The 19,311-nt window shown below is 42.6% G+C and overlaps 1 protein-coding gene across 4 annotated transcripts; it reads right to left on the bottom strand.

Moving 5' to 3' along the window:
• Positions 1-2,277: 2,277 nt before the first annotated feature.
• PPP1R3B (protein phosphatase 1 regulatory subunit 3B) lies at positions 2,278-11,312 on the bottom strand. Of its 4 annotated transcripts, none has more exons than XM_008051521.1 (2): positions 11,031-11,312; positions 2,278-3,217 (listed from the first exon to the last, which is right to left on the bottom strand). In XM_008051521.1, the coding sequence occupies exon 2, from the start codon at positions 3,198-3,200 to the stop codon at positions 2,340-2,342; it is 861 nt and encodes a 286-aa protein (XP_008049712.1). In that variant the 5' UTR covers positions 3,201-3,217; positions 11,031-11,312; the 3' UTR covers positions 2,278-2,339. The 4 variants fall into 4 exon arrangements, with proteins under 4 accessions (XP_008049712.1, XP_008049702.1, XP_008049710.1 ...); XM_008051511.1 differs by having other exon boundaries at positions 2,278-3,225; positions 11,031-11,277; XM_008051519.1 differs by lacking the exon at positions 11,031-11,312 and adding an exon at positions 10,230-10,390.
• Positions 11,313-19,311: the final 7,999 nt, after the last annotated feature.

The following is a 19,311-nucleotide window of genomic DNA, read 5'->3' as shown; positions in this document are numbered from 1 at the left end:
GTGGTGGGGTGAGCATTCCAGGTGTGTTGGCTGGGGGCTTGCAACCAGTGCCCCCAGCAAAAAAGCCAGGGTGAGTTGGGAGAAAGAAGGGTAGGGGAAGGGTATATGGCTGTCTTAAAAGAGATGCTTATCTTGAATCACCATATTTCAAATTTTGACATGAGAATGTCTTAAGATTATTAGACAAAACCAAATAGTGTTTATTCCAGAGTGACTTGAGGTCTTTTTCTTAACATAGAATGACCCTCAGTCTGGTAACATGTAAATATACAATGTACTTTGTACCTTTCCACCTTTCCTGCATGGGGCGGGGGTAGGGCTTCTTAACACAAAACAAAATTCATGACCCATGTGAAATCAGTTCTGCTTCCTTTTGAGTTAGAGTTATACTATTAATAATTGTGATCATCAACTTATAACATTTAAAGTACTGTCTATATAATTGATAGATGGTATGCTTGGATAAAACACAGTTCTGCCCAATTTCAGCATAAGATTAAAATGTGATTTCCCCTCCAAATTATATTATGTAATCCCAGAGTGCTACCCACCTGAGAGAAGCACAAAAAACAATGCACTAGGACTGCAGACGAGGGACAATTACACAGTTTTAGGAAAAAGAATTACACTGAACACTGCTACAGAGCATTTAAAAAGTTAAAGCATTTTAAAGTTCAAAAATGAAAAAAAAAATACAACCACAAAACCCTAGGAGCCAAGGCACTCAATACCTGTCTGACAGTGATGTACAAAGCCATAAACCGGGAGGTCTTTTCTAGTTAATCTGGAAAATCAAGCGCAAGACTCTTCGCTTGAACAGCCTGACAGCTGTGCCTCCAAATCCGGGCAGCTATGCACTCCTCTCCTGCTTGTCTTAGAAAACCCTTACCTTAGTAAGATCAGGCAAAACAGAAAATAAAAGTCATTGAACCAAACTCCAGAAACAAAGAAAGCCAGAAAAAAATAACTTTCTACAAATATCCATGAAAAAATATTTTTAAAATACCCCTAAATAAAAACCAATCTTGCCCAAAAATAATCACAGGTTTTCGGGATCCATCTGACAATGAATAGCCCAGGAGTCTCTTTTACAATAGCATTAAACAACCGACTCTAGTCCGATGCAGTTAAGAACAATGAATCTCTGATGTTTCAGAGTTGGCAAATGTTTAAAATAACATTCAGGAATTGGGTGAGGTTCTCCTTCCCTATCCCTTTACCTACTCACATACCATAAATAAGAACACCCAAATCAATGTCCCTGGGTGCTTGTAAAGTGTCCTGGGTATTATAAATCACAGTCAAATAAAATCAACCGTTTTCTGAGGCTTTGCGGATATACTGGATCTGCAAATCAAATGTCCTTGACATAGCATAAAAGATCACTCTCCAGGAACGGAGATCTGAAATTCTTTTGTAAAGAATGAGACACTTGCAAACCAGCCAAGCAAGTTAAAGCTAATCTTGTAATTGAACCTTCTGGTGATTCAGGGTAAAAGTGAGTACTTAGAAAGCTCCCCCAAAAGCCAAGAGGAGAAGCCAAAAGTGTCCCACTCACAACTGTCCTGCCCTGTCATATTCCCACAATCGGTGACACCATCCAGGAGCCGGTGGCTTTGGATAACGGGTATGCTGCTCTCTGCTGGAATATATCTGTGGGGTCAGGAAGAGGGGAGAGGAAATGCCTGTCTCAGTCACAAGCTAATTTGCCTTTATTATCTTTTCCTGAACATCGGATGAACTGTAGAAGGAAATAAAATGCAAAAGGTGAACTTGCAAAAGCAGCAGCAGATCCCATCTCTCTTCTGTAGCTGCATCAGAAATGTGCGGCGTGAGGTCAGTATGTCACAGCCCAGAGATGAAGTGTGAAGTATGTGTAGACATGGGACAGAAGCAGCAGGCAGGGAAGGCCCAGCTGGTGGAGACTGCCCCAAAATGAACATCGAGGATCCCATGGGAGGTGGCTGGGGGCTGAGCGACCTTCAGGTGACTGACGGTCCACATCTGAGTAGAGGGGGAGGAGAGGCCCCTCCAGCCTCGCCAGCAGTGGCGCAGACATGGTTCCCAACCAGACCTTTCTGGCACTCTCCTGCTGAGCCCCTGTGGCTGCCACAGTGCCAAAGCGTGTCAGCCCACCACTGCTCCTCTGAGTGTGAAACCCATTCAAGGATTTGAACCGGCTAGATGTGCTGGTTTAAGAAAAAAGTGAATAGGATCCTTTCTTTTCCAAAACTGGGCCCATTGGCAGTTCCACCTTGCTTTTGTCTGGGCTTCCATCTCCAATGCGTAGTGAGCAGAGCCAGGATTGTCCTCAGCGGCCCCACCAGGCCCTGCGGTCACTAGTAGTAGGGCCCTAGCTTTTCATATCCTAAATAACTCGGCCACTCAGGAAACAGGCCGTAGGAACACCGAGGGCTTCCGAACTGGTCAAAGGATATTCCCAAATCGGAATATCCGTTGTGTGGCTCAATTGTCCCCTGAGTGGATTTTAACTCAGCCCGGATGATCCTGTAGTTTTTGCCCCTGTTGCTGTCCCAGTGAGTCTGTCCATTGCACTCGTAGCACACAGCAAACTCCATTCTCTCATAAGACTGAATCTTCTCAGGTAAGCTGATGTCGAAGGAGAATGTGTCCCTGTCTGAACCGGCGTAAGTGTCCTTCACGTACCGACAGGGGAAGTCTGTGAAGCTTTTCCAAGTGTCAAACGTCATCCTTATTTTCACGGTCTTCTCAAATGCAAGATTCTGGACCTTCACAGTGCCCGCGATGGCCTTGTCCTTCAGCACACAGTTCTCGAGGCAGACATGGTCGGCCTGAAGTCGATTTCTAAAGTCTAGGTAATCTGCAGAAGGCTGGGAAAAATCCAGAACAAAGCTCTCGCTCTCTGCTGTCGTCAAGCTCACAATGTTGTCTAGGAGCTCGGTGATGTTGAATGGGATATCTAGCGGGTCATCGAATTCCGAGAACACTTTGACCATTGTCAGGGCCAGGCCTTGGTTGTCTGCGAAGGACACCCGCTTTTTTACCTTCTTCTCCTGGACCGCTGGGGCCACCTTCCCACTGGCTTCATTCTTGCTGCTCAGCTGAATGCAAGGCCTCAGAGGCTTGCTGGGCTTTGGTGAGATCTTGAAGGCAAACCTCTCTCGGCGCAAAGAAGGAGCCATGCAGTTGTATCTGTACTCTATGTCCACAGCCATCATTGGGCTAGATGAATAGGCTAGAACCCTGGAAAGAGAGGAAGAGAAAGAAAACAGCAAAGAGATCAGATAGGTACACGCTTATCAGTCCAGCAGGGCCTGGCAAACGGTGTTTCCTTTCATCTCTGCCTACTCGGTACAGTTCAGGATTAACTCCAGTGTGGTCCAGCATGACGCTGGTCCCAAGGTTGAAATTAACAAATCAACAAAAAATAATGACGCTCACTAGTTTTAAAACTAAATTCACAGTTTTTTCTGTCAGGATTTCTTGGTGCCACAGAGAATAATGAAAAGTGCATTTCCCAAACTTATCTGACTAAAGAACCCCTTTTTTGGTGGAGTATCTTCCACAAACAGCTGTCTTGAGGAACACATTTGGTAAATACTGACTGTTATTTATTAGTTGATAAGTAAAAACTGTGTGTATGCATATATATATATATATATATATATATATATACACACACACACACACACACATATATGTTATACAACATATCGTCTATATATACATGATATATGTATACACTGTAGCTAAATCGAGTTATTTAACATGCATTGCCTTATGTATTTATCATTTTTTGCGTGATGAGAACACAACGTCCACTCGCTTAGCAATTTTCAAGTGTATAATATATGGTTACTAATTATAGTCATCCTGTTGTATAATAGATCTCTTGAACTTATTCTTCCTAATTGAAATTTTGTATCCTTTGACCAACAGCCCTTGGTAACCACCATTCTACTCTCTGTTTTTATGAATTTAACTTTTTCAGATTCTAAATATTAGATCATTTAGTATTTGTCTTTCTATGCCTGGCTTATTTCATTTAATATAACATCCTCCAAGTTCAACCATGTTGTCGCAAATGACATGATTTTATTCTTTTTAAAAAGACTGAATAGTATTTCACTGTGTGTATATACCACATTTTCTTTGTCTATTCACCTGTCGATGGAAAGTTAGGTTGTTTCTATAACTTGGCTATTGTGACTACTGCTGTAATGAATATGAAAGTGCAGATATCTTGTTGACACTCTGGTTTTATATCCTTTGGATATATACCCAGTGGTGGGATTGCTGGGCTAATTGGTAATTCTATTTTTAGTTTTTCAGGAGCCTCCAAACTGTTCTCCGTAATGGTTGTACCAATTTAAATTTCCATCAGTGCATAAGGGATCCCTTTTTTTTCACATCCTCACCAACACTTATTTGTTTTTGTCTTTTTGAAAATAGCTATTTTAATAAGTGTGAGGTGATATCTCATTGTGGTTTTAATGAGAAATACTGCTGTAATCTTATAAAAAATGAATTCACCTAAAAAATATTGATTTGGTGTTTATTCTAAGCCAGGATTATGTTAGACACTGGGATTTAATAGTGAAGACAGACAAAAAGCTGCTTTCACTAAACTTACGGTAGGTTTTTATATTAGAAGTTATTTTTCTTTAAAAAAATTTTAGTATTTTTAAATCTTTCATACTGGTGAATATCTTTTCTACAGGTGAAAATATCTATAAGATAAGAATAAAATAGAATGCTAAAAGAGGTTAAATCTGAATTCATAAAAAACAAGTTTTTCTGCAAATGAAAAAAATAAGTAAAACTAAAAAGATTAAAGACAATCTGGGAAAATATTTTAACAAAAGTATAACAGAGAGAGTTAATAGCATAATATATAAAGTGTTCTTTCAAAACAATAGCAAAGTCACATATTCCACAGAGAAAAACGAGCATAGAGCATGAATAGAAAATTAATGAAAGAAATTAAAAAGTGGCTCACACATATGCAAAATGTTCAACCTTATAATTAATTTCAGAAACTTAGATGAGAAAAATGCCTATTTTTACCTATTGAATTAGGAAAGAGTTTAAAAGATAATACAAATATTTTTTACAGTCTACATTGGCACAATCTTTCTAATGCTCTTATTTTTTGTTCTTATATCACACAGAGGTATCATCCTAATAAAACAATTAAAAATTCATGAAGATTAATATACTAAAATATTCAATGCAACACTATAGGGGACACAAAAGCAAGAAAATAAACTAAATGACTAGGTACCTAGTTAAATCAAAACCATCCTCTCCTCTTCCTCCTCAGCCTACTCAACATGAAGATAATGAGGATAAAGACCTTCATGATGAGCTACTTCCACTTAATGAATAGTAAATATATATTCTCTTCCTTATGACTTTTTTGTTTTGAGTTAGTCTGTCGCCCAGGTTGGAGTGCAGTGGCACGCTCATGGCCACACCACAGCCTCAACCTGCTGGGCTTAGGCAATTCTTCTGCCTCAGCCTTCCAAGTAGCTGGAAGTACAGGCGTGAGCCACCATACCCAACTAATTTTTTTTTTAATTGGAGTCTCACTCTGGAGTGCAGTGGCACGTTTACGGCCACTGCAGCCTCGATCTACTGGACTCAGGCGATTCTTCCGTCTTAGTCTTCCAAGTATCTGGAACTACAGACGCAGGCCACCACGCCTGGCTAGTATTTTTTTGTGATTTATTGTAGAGATGAGGTCTCACCAAATTGTCCAGGCTGATCTTGAACCCCCAGGCTAAGGCAATCCTCTTTCCTTGGCCTCCCAAAGTGCTGGAATTATAGACTGAGCCGCTGTGCTTGGCCAATTTTTTTTTTTTCAGTTGTAGAGACGACATCTTACCAAGTTGCCCAGGCTGGTCTTGAACCCCTGGGCTCAGGCAATCCTCTCACCTCGGCTTCCCAAAGTGCTGAGATTACAGGCATGAGCCACCACGCCCGGCCTCCTTATGATCTTCTTAATAACATTTTTTTTCTCTAGCTCACTTTATTGTCAGCATACTATATATAACATACAAGACGTGATAATCGACTGTTTATGTTATCAGTAAGGCTTCCCAGTCAACAGCAGGCTATCACTTTCGTTTTTGAGGAGTCAAAAGTTATACACAAATTTTCAACTTTACAGGAGTCAGTGTCCCTAAGCCAAAGACAGCTGGCCAGCTTATATTATGTAACTGTAGAGAAAAAAGATTGGGGATATAGTTAAAACTATCAGAATATCTAGGTGTCAGGATTTCAGGAAGTTTCTATTTTCCTGGTTTTTACTTTTTATGTTTCTTTAAAAATATTGCCTCTAGAATCAGAAAATAAAATGAATCTTAAAACAAAAACCTCTAATTTTTTTCAGATTTGCCCCCAAAAATCCCAAAAATAGCTTCACTAAAGCCAAGCACGTTTTATCATTCTAATAACCATGGTAAACTTCTATTTATATTTCACAGCGTCAGTGGGCTAAATTGAGAAAGTTGGTGACAGAACCAGGATCAAAATCCCAAGTCTGAGAATCACAGAACATAGGACCTAGATTAGCTCCCCAAAGTACCTGTACTCCTATGGCGCCAGTGTACCTCTGTGGTGGTGTGTTGGGGTGCCCACTTGTAGGCAGTCATTGCTGCCCCTGAGAAGGGACAGGCAAAATGTTGAGCATCTTGTGACAAGAGCTGGGACCGCTGGTTTGGTCCAATAAATAATCTTTCATTTCACCCTCTGATTTTGATTAACCTATAAATATTTACATATAATGATTTATATAAAACGATATAGAGAAAAAATGCAAAAGCATAAAGACATATCAGGTTGGATCCCACTTTTCTTTCTTTATTTTCTTTTTTCGAGTTGGAGTCTCACTCTGCTACTCAGGATGGAGTGCAGTGGCGTGCTCACAGCCACCGCAGCCTCCACCTGCTGGGTTCAGGTGATCCTTCTGCCTCAGTCTTCCAAGTCGCTGGAACTACAGGCGTGCACTACCATGTTCAGCTAATTTTTTTTTTTTTTAATTTATTGCAGAGATGAGGTCTCGCCATGTTGTCCAGGTTGGTCTCGAACCTCTGGGCTCAGGCAATCCTCTCACCTCCGCCTCCCAAAGTGCTGGGGTTACAGGAGTGAGCCACCAGGCCTGACTGGATCCCATTTTTCTAAACATACAGTACTTCCCCAGGATACCAGAAACACTTAGTGTTGACCAGTTGGAGAAATACACAAATTCAGAGTCAAAGAAAACAGAATAGCATATGGTACTTAAACATTCATTTTAAAGGACATTTGTCACAATATTTCTCCTCTAAAAAAGTCGATCTAGTGAAAATTGTAAGGACAAATTTGCTTTCTATTATGTGTTCCTATACTCATCCAATTGTTCTGGAAAGAAAAGTCCTTACTGAATCAGACAAGATAGGTTGACAGAAGATCAATGAGCTAACAGGTTTGATATATAAAAAAAATACCATACTTACAAATTTCTTGAATTTTAGTTCTTGTTCACTGCAAAATATTATGTTGAAATGTTCTGGAATTGTATCTTTGGCTCTAATTCTAACACAGGTAGTTTTTGTTTTGTTTTGTCTCCTTTTTAAGTATGTATGAAAACCAAATAACAGCCCATGCCTTGCATCCCATCGCCTCCCACTCTGCCCATCTTTAAAAACCTGGGTGTGCACGTAGGGAGGAGGGGTTCCTCTCCTGTAGCTTCCTCCTTGCCTGAGTCAGCACAAGGTCAAATGCAAGTTCTCTATGCGCCTCTGGCAAGCCTGCAAACTGACCTCATATGTGCTTTCCCGCACATTAGAAAAAGCTTGGAAAACTCTCAAGATATTTGTAGGAACAGAATTCCAAAGTAAAGGGATTAAAGAATCTGTACACTTGCAGCTGACTGAAGCCACTCCCCCAGGTCCTAATCCAGCAGGTTCAAGAGACTTAGTGGTGACCTTGGTAGAATTTCACAGTTTGAACCCAGTGGTATAAATTTGCCTTTTTTAATCACTAAAGGGAACTGTGGGTGGGGACGCTAGGTTCTAGTCAGAGTCACAGCTAATTCAACAATTCCACAGGCACTTTCACGAGTCAAACGGTTATTGCAAGATTCTTCCAGGAAAAGCAAAATTAAGGTTACGTTGGCCCAGGAATCACCACCAGAGCTACTGCCCCAAGGACACTGCACAAGCAACCCGTCTAGGATCTCTTCACTTTTTTTGTGTGTCACCGTAATTGCAGGTGAGGGACATTAACCCCTGTGGCCTCAATCTAGGGTATGACCTGACTGTCAGCTACCTTGCCTGGCCTCACTGATAAGATTCTAGCTTCTATTAACCTGATCACTCTCCAAGAATCAGTGCACCTAAGTGCTGGTTTGATGTAGGCTTTCTTTTCCTGTTTAGGAATCCCCCAGTAGACTGTGTCAGGGATGATTTCCACCACCCAGAAGTACTCCTAGCAACTAAGGTGTACAAGGTAATACTTTCATAAGTCCCTGAAAGGAAGGCACCTGGACAGGTGCTTTACTTGCAAATGACATGAAAATGATCAGTTTCAACACAGGATGCGACAGGCTGCAGCTCAGGCCTCTTTTCCTGACAGACTGTGGCTGCTCCAACCCTGTCCCTCTTCTAGCTCAGGGAATATGAGTCACTTCAGTTAGTCAGGGAAAAAAAGAATCGGAAGAGCTGGACACACATTTGAACCAGCAAAGCAGGACAGAGGATGTGGGATGCCAGTTGCAAGACAGGAACATGAGCACATGCGTAGCTGTTCCCAGATTAGTGTGGATTCACGAACACTGTGCCTCCATACAGATGCCTCAGAGAGTACAGATCAATTTTCCCCGATGAGAGACTGGGCCATGCCTTAGGGTAGATTTGAGTGTTCATGGTCAAATATTTCATGAAAACTGGACAGCATATGGATAGTTTTACATAAATGCTTTCTCTGTTCCACTAGTGATAATAATAATAAACACACACATACCCCTTAAGACAGCTGGCTGAGCTTAGACACCCATGGTGATTTTTCCTGTGAAAATTATAGACCAGTACAGAAAACAATTCCATGACCACCACAGTTTCAGGTATTTGAGCTACCAACTTTCTGGCTGTGCTGGTCCCCCATTCTTCCTACCCCACTTTCTCTCTCTCTCTCTCTCTCTCTCTCTCACTCTCTCTCTTCTAATAAGAAAAGCCAGAAAAGCCAGTCACACAAACAAGCCATCTTGACACTAAAAACTGCCAGACTGCATTAGGTAAGCATTTGCAACCAGGTTATAATTTTTTTTTTTAAAGACATGGCTGTCTATCTCCCTTCAACAATATTTTATCCCTTCTCAAAAGGTTTCAGTGATACAGTATGGATAGAGTGGACAGGTTTTCCCTTTGTACTCAGATCATGGGGTCCTTATTACAGCCTTAAAAGCTACTTGTACCCCTTGATCCTGTCCATCCAAAGTATCGTTGCTATAAATGTTTGTGAATAAGGCTGCGTATTCTAGGAAAGAGGCAAGGTAAAATGACACAGTCCCTGGCATCTAAAAATGTACAAGAGGAAACAACATTGGCCTACCAGAGCCTGCACCTAGCTGTGCCACTTGTGTGAGTCACTCAGTTTCTCTGGGCTTGAGGTTTCCCCTTTGAGGTCCCTGCTGGCTCTGACATTCTAGCAGCCTGGTGGTGCTTCTCTTCCCACTAACTTTTCCCTAAATACTTCAACTTTACTTTTGTGGTAAGTCTTCCAGCTGTCTTCATTTTAGTCTTGGCTCCTGAACAACTCTGCCCAATGAACCATTTTCTCTTATTTTCCTCTCTCCCAGTTCAAAGCCCTACCATCTCTTCGCCTGGACCCTGGGTCTCCCAGGGAGGCCGGCCACACAGACCACACAGTCTCCAACACCTTCCAACAACTCTCCAAGTTCCCAGGGAGTCTCCCCCGCCCCCTCCCGTTTTCTCCTTCAGAAAACAATACCCTGACAGGCCCAAATCTTTTAGTATGTCATGCTAGGCCCCCACCCCACCTCTTTTCCAGTTTCTGCCCCTTCCACACCCCTTTCTCCAGGTCCAAAGGGCGACACGAACAGGGTGCCGGGACGGGTCAGTACGTCCAGGCAGGAGGATCCCACAGGTCACTCTATGACTCTGTCCCCTCTGCTCAGCCCGGCTCGGGCTGCGCCTCGCCCCCCATCTTTCCCGCGGGCCTCCTCGGCCTCGCGTTGCACCCACCTTTCGGGCCGCGGACAAGCCCCCTCCCCAGCTCGCTCGCTGCATCGGAGAGCCTGCAGGAGGTGGCAGAGGCGGTCGCTGCCACCCAACTACGTGAGCGCCGGTGTGTCCGGGAGGCAGGGCCTGGGCTGGGTTCCCGGAGATGTGACCGGCAGGGGGAGGAAGACGACGAGGAGGAGGAGCCCAAGTTATCACACCGGGGAGGGGCGGGCGGCGGGGCAACTCCGGTCGGAGCTGCGCGGCACTAGCACCCCCGCGCGGCCGCCTCGCCCCCGCCAGCCGGGACGGCCCGTCTGGGGACCGGGATCGCCCTGGATCTGGTCGCCCTCGGCGATCTGAGAGGCCACTGAGTTTCCCCTTGCGTTCTACGGGGAAACTGAGGCCGGAGAGGGACGAAGCGAATTGCCACCGCCCAGCTCTGGGGACATCCTCCAGAAGTGTCGGGCGGGACCCAGGCTGACAACTTATGCCATGTTCGAACTCGGGGCAACAGGTGTCAAAAGTATGAGTAGTTCCAGCCCAACCCCCGGGCCACCCCGGGTGGCCGGGATCCGCAGCCCGGTGGAGCACGTGGGTCGGGCCGGGCCGGGCTCATCCCCGCTGTGGTCCCCGGATCGCCCTCGCCACGTGGACGCAACAGCTACCTGGGGCCTGTGTAGCGTGTCCCACCGCCAGTGTGTCACTGCACGTCGGACGGTGACAGTGTAGGTGGCAGGAACCCAAGCGGGTCCCCGCTGAGCGCCCGTCGCCGCGGTGTCCCTGGCCCTGCACCTCGGACTCGCGGCCTGGGGAGGTACGTACCGGGTACAGCTCATAAGTCCCGAGGGCAGACGCGCCAGCCCGCGGCAGCATCCGCGCCGGGGTGACAGGGACCGCGGCGGAGACGGGGGTCGGGTTCGCGCCCCCCGGTGGGCAGCCGCGTTTGTCGGTGCCGGAGAGCCGCCCGCTCGCCTCCTCCCTCCGGCCAGTCACCGGGAGTCGGGCTCCGCGCGCCCGTGCTGCCCCCTTTAACTTCCCGGCCACCTCTCGGGACTCGGGCTTCCCTCCCAGACCCCCTTTCACGTGAACGCCCCCCGCAGCCAATGGGCGCGCCCGGGACGCGAGCCGCCGACCAATGGCCGCGCAGCCGCGGCCGGGGCGCGTCGCTCCGCCGCGTGATCGGCGGCGCGCCCGGAGTGACAGGGCTGGGTTCCAGGGTCAGGGAAGGGGGCGGTGGGTCACCCTTTCGTCAGGAGTCGGTGGACAGGCGCCAGGGGGCAGGAGCCGTTCCCTGCAGAAGAGCGTCCGGTTGTCGCGAGACGGCTTTTTATAAAGTCGGGACTGGGGCAAAGGACTGGCACCCATGGCACAGAGTGGTCGAGGGTTTCTCAAGTAGAATATTTTAGAGGAGGTCACCTGACTCGAATCTGTTATAGTCACGGCCTACATCTGTGATACACCTTGAGGTCTATAGAGAATGATGACCTGACCCCCCCCCCCCCAATGACTTTAGCAGAGTTTGATTCAGAGGCTCTTTCTCTCACAGGAGATCAATCTGTCTGTAAATTGATATGAGCTAGCCACTTTAAGGACAAGGCTCCCCTCTTCTAGTTTTAATGACCAGTAATACTTTAGAAAAAATATTGGAAATTGATCATTGATATAGGATTGCCAGTTTTTTAAAGTGCTAAGACAGATATTAAAGTAAGCATACCATACCATTTTCTATTACCATCCTTTTTATTTTTTTAAAATACTCTTTAATAGCAATAATAAAATGCAGGAAGGGAATAATCTCAGAGTAAATGCCAGTCCTTCACACTGGATATTTTTAACTTTATGAAAATTCATTATGCTGAATATGGTACTTGGGAATTTCTACTCTAAGGGTTGTAAAATCAGCTTCCAATATTGTTAGGAATGCAAGGCTAAAACACTCAGCGGTTACAATAATCCAATACAAGCCGTCACCTCTATGGCGAGCTTCCCCAGACGAAGTCTTCCTGTCTGAAGAGTGATCATTAGTTTTCTTCCTTCTCCTCTGATGGGCAAATCTGATAAAGGACCACCTGTGAAATCAGCTATTGGTAGGCGGTTGGCAAATAGAGTTTCTGTGCTATATTCCCTCTGCCAACTTTAAACCTCCTCTTGTTAGCTGATGAGTAGGTTGAAGATTTTTTAGCCAAGTGTGGGCTTAGTTTCCCAAGTGTGGTGAGCATGCTCAAGGAGTGGGCACATTTGAATGGCCAACAGGTATTGCAAAATGTATGCAGGCAAAGGGTGACCTGAGCCACACAGGGAAAATGTTGGGATGAGCAAATACAGCTTTATAGCATTAGGATTTGGAAGCATTTTTCTTACATAGGTCTAGGAAAGCATGGGCAATAATTTCCCTTGTGGTGTAGATGACTATTTCAGACCAGGAGAGTGAGGCTAAATTTAGTTGTGGCACACCGCAGCTTTGGTAGGTAGGAAGGTGGCATCCATGAGTTTGAAAAGAGCACAGTCTTGAAATCAGAATAAAGATGGCATTCCTGCTCAGGAAGACATTTCCAGCAGGAGACACGACAGTCCAGGGCCCCAGAACCTGAGACCCACACCTCCCTCAGACACCATCTTGCCTCACTCTTTGATTTTATGGCAACAGAGAGCAAAAGTGAAAATGGAAAATTTCAACTTTTTAGTCAATGCACACCGAATTCCTTATATAATATCTGGCACTGAATGTTAGCCTCAATTTCTTTTAATAACCCTTCTCCACCTCTCAAAAAAACAGAAACAGAAAACAGCAGTGGCTAAATGTAGCTAATTATTATTCTTCCATAAACTATTCTTTTTCATGCCTATCAGTGGTAGCACTGTCTTTCCTCTTCCTTGCACTTAACCTCATCTGTGGCTCCTTCAGTTCTCTCTTATTCATTCATTTATTCAGCAACACATTACTGAGTGACCATCATAAGCCTGGATGCTGAAATGGAAAATGTAGTGAAATATAATCTTACCCTCAAGAAGCTCGTAGACTAATCAATAACGACCTGGTACCAATCCATGGAAGGCAAGTCTCTGTGTCTGGGGAGTTAAAAGGAAGACTCTGTGTGTTTAGCAGTGGGAGTGGGTGGGGAATGGGGAAGGGCAGAGGAGGCTCCCAGAGATGGGACCATTGAGCAGGACCCTGGAGGAGGAGTCAGAGTTGAGGGGTCATGGGAGACAGCAGGGCAGGAATTAGCAAAGACACAGAGTTCTAGAAGCTCCCCAAAAATTTCCACTATGCTGATTAAAAATGAGGTCCTCTTTCTGGTTTAATTATTAAACAATATTCCTTTATACATATATTATTAATAGCATCAGTTTTCTGCTCATCCAGAAAATTTTAAAAATATATTGCACATGTTTTAACTTTTCCTCAACTTAATGCATTTCAAAAATGGTTCAAACCTAGGTTCTATCCTAATCCAAGATTTTGCAAGAGAAATCTCTCTTTTTGAGTTCTAACATTGCTTCTTTTTGAATGAAAATTATTGAAAAATTAATCTAAATAAAAATAACCAGCATCAGGAGTCAGAACTAAAGAAGAGAACATTCTTATGGTTGATCAGAATAGAAAGTGGGGAAGATGATTTCCACACTGCCTAAGTCAATTTATATTTAGCCGAGTGGAGTTGTTTGCACCTGTCAGAGCCGCAGACATGTTCTGGCGCATTATGTTACCTGGGGCCCTCTGCCCCTCTTTCAGATTCGACTGACATTGACTTGCAAGGTCATGTTTTATGGGGACAGGCAGAGGAATACTTACAAAGGAACTCTATAAGCTTCTATCTATGGAGACTGTGTCCTTAGCATGTGAGAAGATCTTGAGTAATTTACATGCCAAAGCTCCTAGAGCCTATTAGGGCATTTTTCTCACTGTTGAGGGCTTTTGATTTTCTGAGTGAGGTTGGCAGATGGATCACTCTTTTAAAAGCTATGTGATTACAGAGCTGCTTTTATTCCTCAGCTTCAAACTTTATGCAGTGCTTCGTATGAACCCGGTATAATTTTTTAAATTTGTATTTTTTTAATGACTACAGTTGACCCTTGAATAATGGGGCTAGGGACATCAACCCCCTGTATGCTTGAGTATTTGTATATAACTTTAGATTCTCCTAAAACTTAACTACTAACCAGGTAAATAGAAGTTTCCCAAATCCTGTCTCCTAGATATTCTGACAGTTTTAATTATATTTCTAGTCTTTTCTGTGCATTTACATAATACAGTTGACTCTTGAACAACATGGGGGTTAGAGGTGCTGGCCCCGAACAGTTGAAAATCCGCATATAACTTTTGACTTGTCCCAAACTTAATTACACTAGCCTACAGTTGACCAGAAGCCTTACTGATAACAACAATAGTCAATTAACACATATTTTGCATGTTATATGTGTTATATTTTGTATCCTTACAATGAAACTAAGCTAAGGAAAATAAAATGTTAAGAAAACAAGGAAAGAAAATGTATTTCCCATTCATTAAGTGGAAGTGGATCATCATAAAAGTTTTCATCCCCAGCATTTTCATGTTGAGTAGATCAAGAGGATAAGGAAAAGAAGGAGTTGGTCTTGCTGTCTTAGGATGGCAGAGGCAAGACGCATCTCACATCTATGTGGACCCTTGAAGTCCAGACCCATGTTATTCAAGAGTCAACTGTATGAGGTGATACAAGGTCATTATAGACATTGTAGAAAATTCAGAAAAATATAAAGAAGAAAACAGAATCAGCACCACCCAGGGATAACTGGTATATACTGATATTTATATACCAGTATATTTCACTGATTTTTCTTAGTGTTTATTCTGTATATAAAGGTTATGTTATCAGAATCATTGTATACATATATGGTTTAGTGTCTTAATTTTTTTATGACTGTTTCTCATTGAGAGTACATTAGTATGATAATTTTCTGGCATATGCTTTTTAATGGCTGCATAATATTCTTTCATAAAAAGGGACTATATTTCATTTAACTATTTTCTTGTTGTGGGACACTTAGATTTCTTTCCTCAAATTTTCTCTGTTGTAAGTATACTTTGATAAACATCTTAATATATAAATCTTTGCCTGCATTCCTGATTATTTCTTACAGCCCCTTTTCCCACAGAGAATAGACATTCTCTGTGGATTCATCTCTGTCATTCAGACTGGATTCGTATTGCCAAATTGTTTTTGGAAAGATTAGTGCTGATTTTTTTATTCTTGTTACTGCAGAGAACTAAGTTAAATAATCCTAGTAAGGTCGTGGTTTATGAACTTTGGGCAAAGTATACTTCATCTTGCAAAAAAGCCATTTGAGAATTTTTACTAATGAATCATTTACTCTGTGCCTGTGCAAAAATAGCTACTCACCTTATCTTGTGCTTTAGCTTTGAGTCTAAAAGTACACAGCCAATTCGTGTTATGAATGGGGACTTCGTAACCCATACTATTGACTTAAATTATATTAAGTGCTGGCTGGTCATGGAGAAAGTAGATAGGCTAGAAACTAGGGAATACCACCTTGCCACAGACTTAAAGAGCATTAGGCAGAGCCCAGTATATATTTCCATTCTTTGAAATTCATCCTCTGTTCATGACTAGTGTGATCATAAATTATATTTAAAGATGTAACTCTATATACATATGATTCAATGTATAACAAAATTGCATCCAGCATTTCAGGACAAGTGGCGAGGCATTTGTGTGAGAAGAAATATATGTCAAGCTGCTTTTAGGGCTGTGACTGAACACTTGGCTATTGCGTGCCTTGTACCTTAGGTCTGGGGTGCTTCTGTCGCATGCCTCTGGAGTTAAATGACTCAGTAGTGCAAGTACTTCAGGGTTTGTATTAACAATGGTGTTTCAGTTGGTTCCATCTTGATATCTACAAAACTACCTGGGTCGTACTTAACATGCAATGATTTATATTTATATTAAGAAAACAATGACTCATTTGAGGGATGAGGGAAAACAAAAAGTATTTATATGCAGTGATTCTTAAATATACACCACCATGCTTTCCACCAGCTTTTAATTTTCGATCACGTCTCTTTTTCTTTGAAATTTAGAGTCAGAAGCAAACTGACTTCATGGTTTTCCTCACGATCATTTGATATCCTCCAGAGAATTATGACTTAAAGACTGCATTCTTCCTTCTCAAAACGCATATTAAAGATTTCTCCAAACAGAGCCACGGGCTGTTTTGGAGTTAGAAATGGAGCAGTTGAAACTAGGAGAATATTCCTCTGCTGCTCCTTGCCCTCCTTCTGTGCCTGAGGAGACAGGCATCTCAGAGGGCAGAGAGGGAGGTGGGGAGCCATCATCTGATGAGGTTATTTCACCTATTGTATAATAAAATGCAGAGACAATAGCACGTTTGTTATAAAGGCTACTCAAGTTTGTTACAAAATTATTCTTCACCTAAAACAACAACCCCCAAACTAACTATTACTATGAGTCTTACTTGGTAAATAGCCAGGACTATAAAATATACAAAGCCAAACTTTGCCATTATTTCTATCTAAACCTTAGAGATTGCTGTAACGATATATTCAGCCTTAACCAAGATACTTGGCACCATTCCATTTTTCTTCTGTTAATTCCTTGGTTACCTTCAAATGCAAAGCCCTCCTCCCCACCCCCGCAAGTGCAGGGTCCTTTGTCTCCTCTTATTTCTCTTGTGGCCTGTTGCTCTGAAAAGTGCAGAACCTTATCCTTCCTTCCCTGACTTTGACCCTTGTTCTTTTTCCTTCCTCCTCCTCTTTTTTTTTTTTTTTGTATTGCTCATTGGTTTTTAAAATCTAGAAATTTCTCTCTCCTAAGATTAGTAAATACATAATCTCCTTCTCACTCTTGCTTCTTGTAAGTCAGTATTATTCATTTGTTCATCAGGTTTTAGGAACAATCCCAAGACACAGTTTATGAGAAGAAACATATTATAAAATATATGAGGATGTTTCTAGTTTAATTTCCTGCTAAAATGCATAGAAAGATAGATAAAAAGATGAAAATGAAAACTCACATAACCCTCATACCCTTGAGATAATAAAATATAGTGGGTAGGAGCTTGATCATCTGGTTGTCTTGGTTGACAACCTTAGGAAAGTCACCTACCAACTTGTGCCTCTGTCTTCTGATCTGTAAAATGGGAATACTGATGCCTGTCTGGTTGCTTTATTCTGAGGATTTCCTGGAACACTATTTATGTATAACCAGGATGACTCGCTCCACAAAACCTCAGTTCAACAACAGTGACATTTATTGGCTATTCTAAATACAATAAAATCTGGAACTGAACCCTCTACTACTGAGGTGAGCAAGAAGTTTAATATGCATTGACTCATGCAACTCGTGAAAACTGGAAATAATCCCTTTGTTCTTCAACTCTGTGATCACTGTCTTTAGCATTCTCCTTGTGTGGCCCAGTCTCTGTGGAGGTCAGGTACCTGCCACCCACTGGAACAGCTGCTCAATGCAAGCTTTGGTGATGCCCACTTGACAGGCCTTATGTGAAGCTCACACACCCCAAGAGTTAAACCCTTTCCAGAATGCTGTGCTTGGGCCGGATGTCAATTTCTACCACCTTTGTAAACTTCAATCTCATGGCTCAGAGACTCTAGGAATTCATCCCCTTTCTGGGCTAGATGGAGTTCACAAACCCATAGAGGCACCAGGCTGTATCCGCTCCTACTCTTGGACAGTTGTGGTCCCTTCCTGGGATGGCCTAGAATTCCCAAACAAATGCTTGTGTGGAAGCAATTTCTTCAGAGGCCTCTGGAACGTGAACAAGCTGTCAGCACCTTTTTAGGGCTAAAAGAGCCAAGACTTTAGAAACTAAGCCAAGTCTTCCAGTGTAAGGGATTGGGGTGTATGAGAAGGAAACGACAAATTTACATGCTGGCATATTTATAAACTATCAAGGGCATGGTGACTACTCCCAGGGCATCACTGGTTCACCAAATACCCCCTCAGTTGAGAGTAATTGAGCAGACCTCTGAAACAGAATTACTACAGGAAACAACAGAAAATATATAAAAAAAAAAATCTTTGATTGCAAGCACGCACGGTCTATGAATTAGGAAAACCACACACAGAAAAAAGATGAAAAGTTAGAAAGACGAGATATAAAAAGAAATAAAAATTGATGACAAAAATATGCAGCCAATGAATGAAAATCTCTCATGGAGGTGGAAATAAGAGAACTTGACACTGTAGAAAATGGATAGTTGCTTTGGAGGCTAACCTTGAGAAGTCTTTTAGGATTGCAGACAAAAATATTTTATTAGAAATGATAATAGAAAATTGGCCGGGCTCGGTGGCACAGCCTGTAATCCCAGCACTTTGGGAGGCCGAGGCGAGTGGATTGCCTGAGCCTGTGGGTTCGAGACCAGCCCGGGCAACTTGGTGAGACTTCATCTCTACAATACCATTTAAAAAATAGCCAGGCATCGTAGGCACATCTGTAGTTCTGGCTACTTGGAAGGCTGAGGCGGAAGCCCAGAAGGTCAATGCTGGGATGACTGTGAGTATGTGTGCTACTGCACTCCAGTCTGGGCAAAGGAGTGAGACTCCAACTCAAAAAAAAAAAAAAAGAAATTATAATAAAAAATAGTTACTAAGAAAAGAGATAGATACTGATAGATAAAGAGAATGGGAGTCCAATTTGAGATGTATAGAATCAAAGAAACCAAAACAATAGAAATAAGTGATAACTTTATTGAAGAGAACATTTCCAAGCTGGAACAAGACTAGAACACATAGATTGAATGGGGTCACAAATTCCAGGTAAAATCAATTTTAAAACACCCACACCTAAACACATATTGACAACATCCTCGAGATACAAAGACCAAAACAAAAAAAAACACACTGCAAATATTCAAAAAATCCAGGAAATAACCATCCCCTAAAACCCAAACAAGTTATCTATGGAAGGACAAACACCAGACTGACTTCTGACCTCTTTGTAGTACTAATGGTCAGAAAAAAATGGAGAAGCATCTAAAAGAATTTCATACTCAGCCAAGTTGACTTTCATGTGTACATGACCTTGTTTCCTAACACTTCCCAGCTTTCCTTCTTCCTCCCTCCCT

This window comes from Carlito syrichta, unplaced genomic scaffold (genome assembly GCF_000164805.1).
Source record: "Carlito syrichta isolate Samal-C Ts95f unplaced genomic scaffold, Tarsius_syrichta-2.0.1 Scaffold65451, whole genome shotgun sequence".
Lineage (NCBI taxonomy): Eukaryota > Metazoa > Chordata > Mammalia > Primates > Tarsiidae > Carlito > Carlito syrichta.
This window is presented reverse-complemented; position numbering and strand designations above follow the sequence as displayed.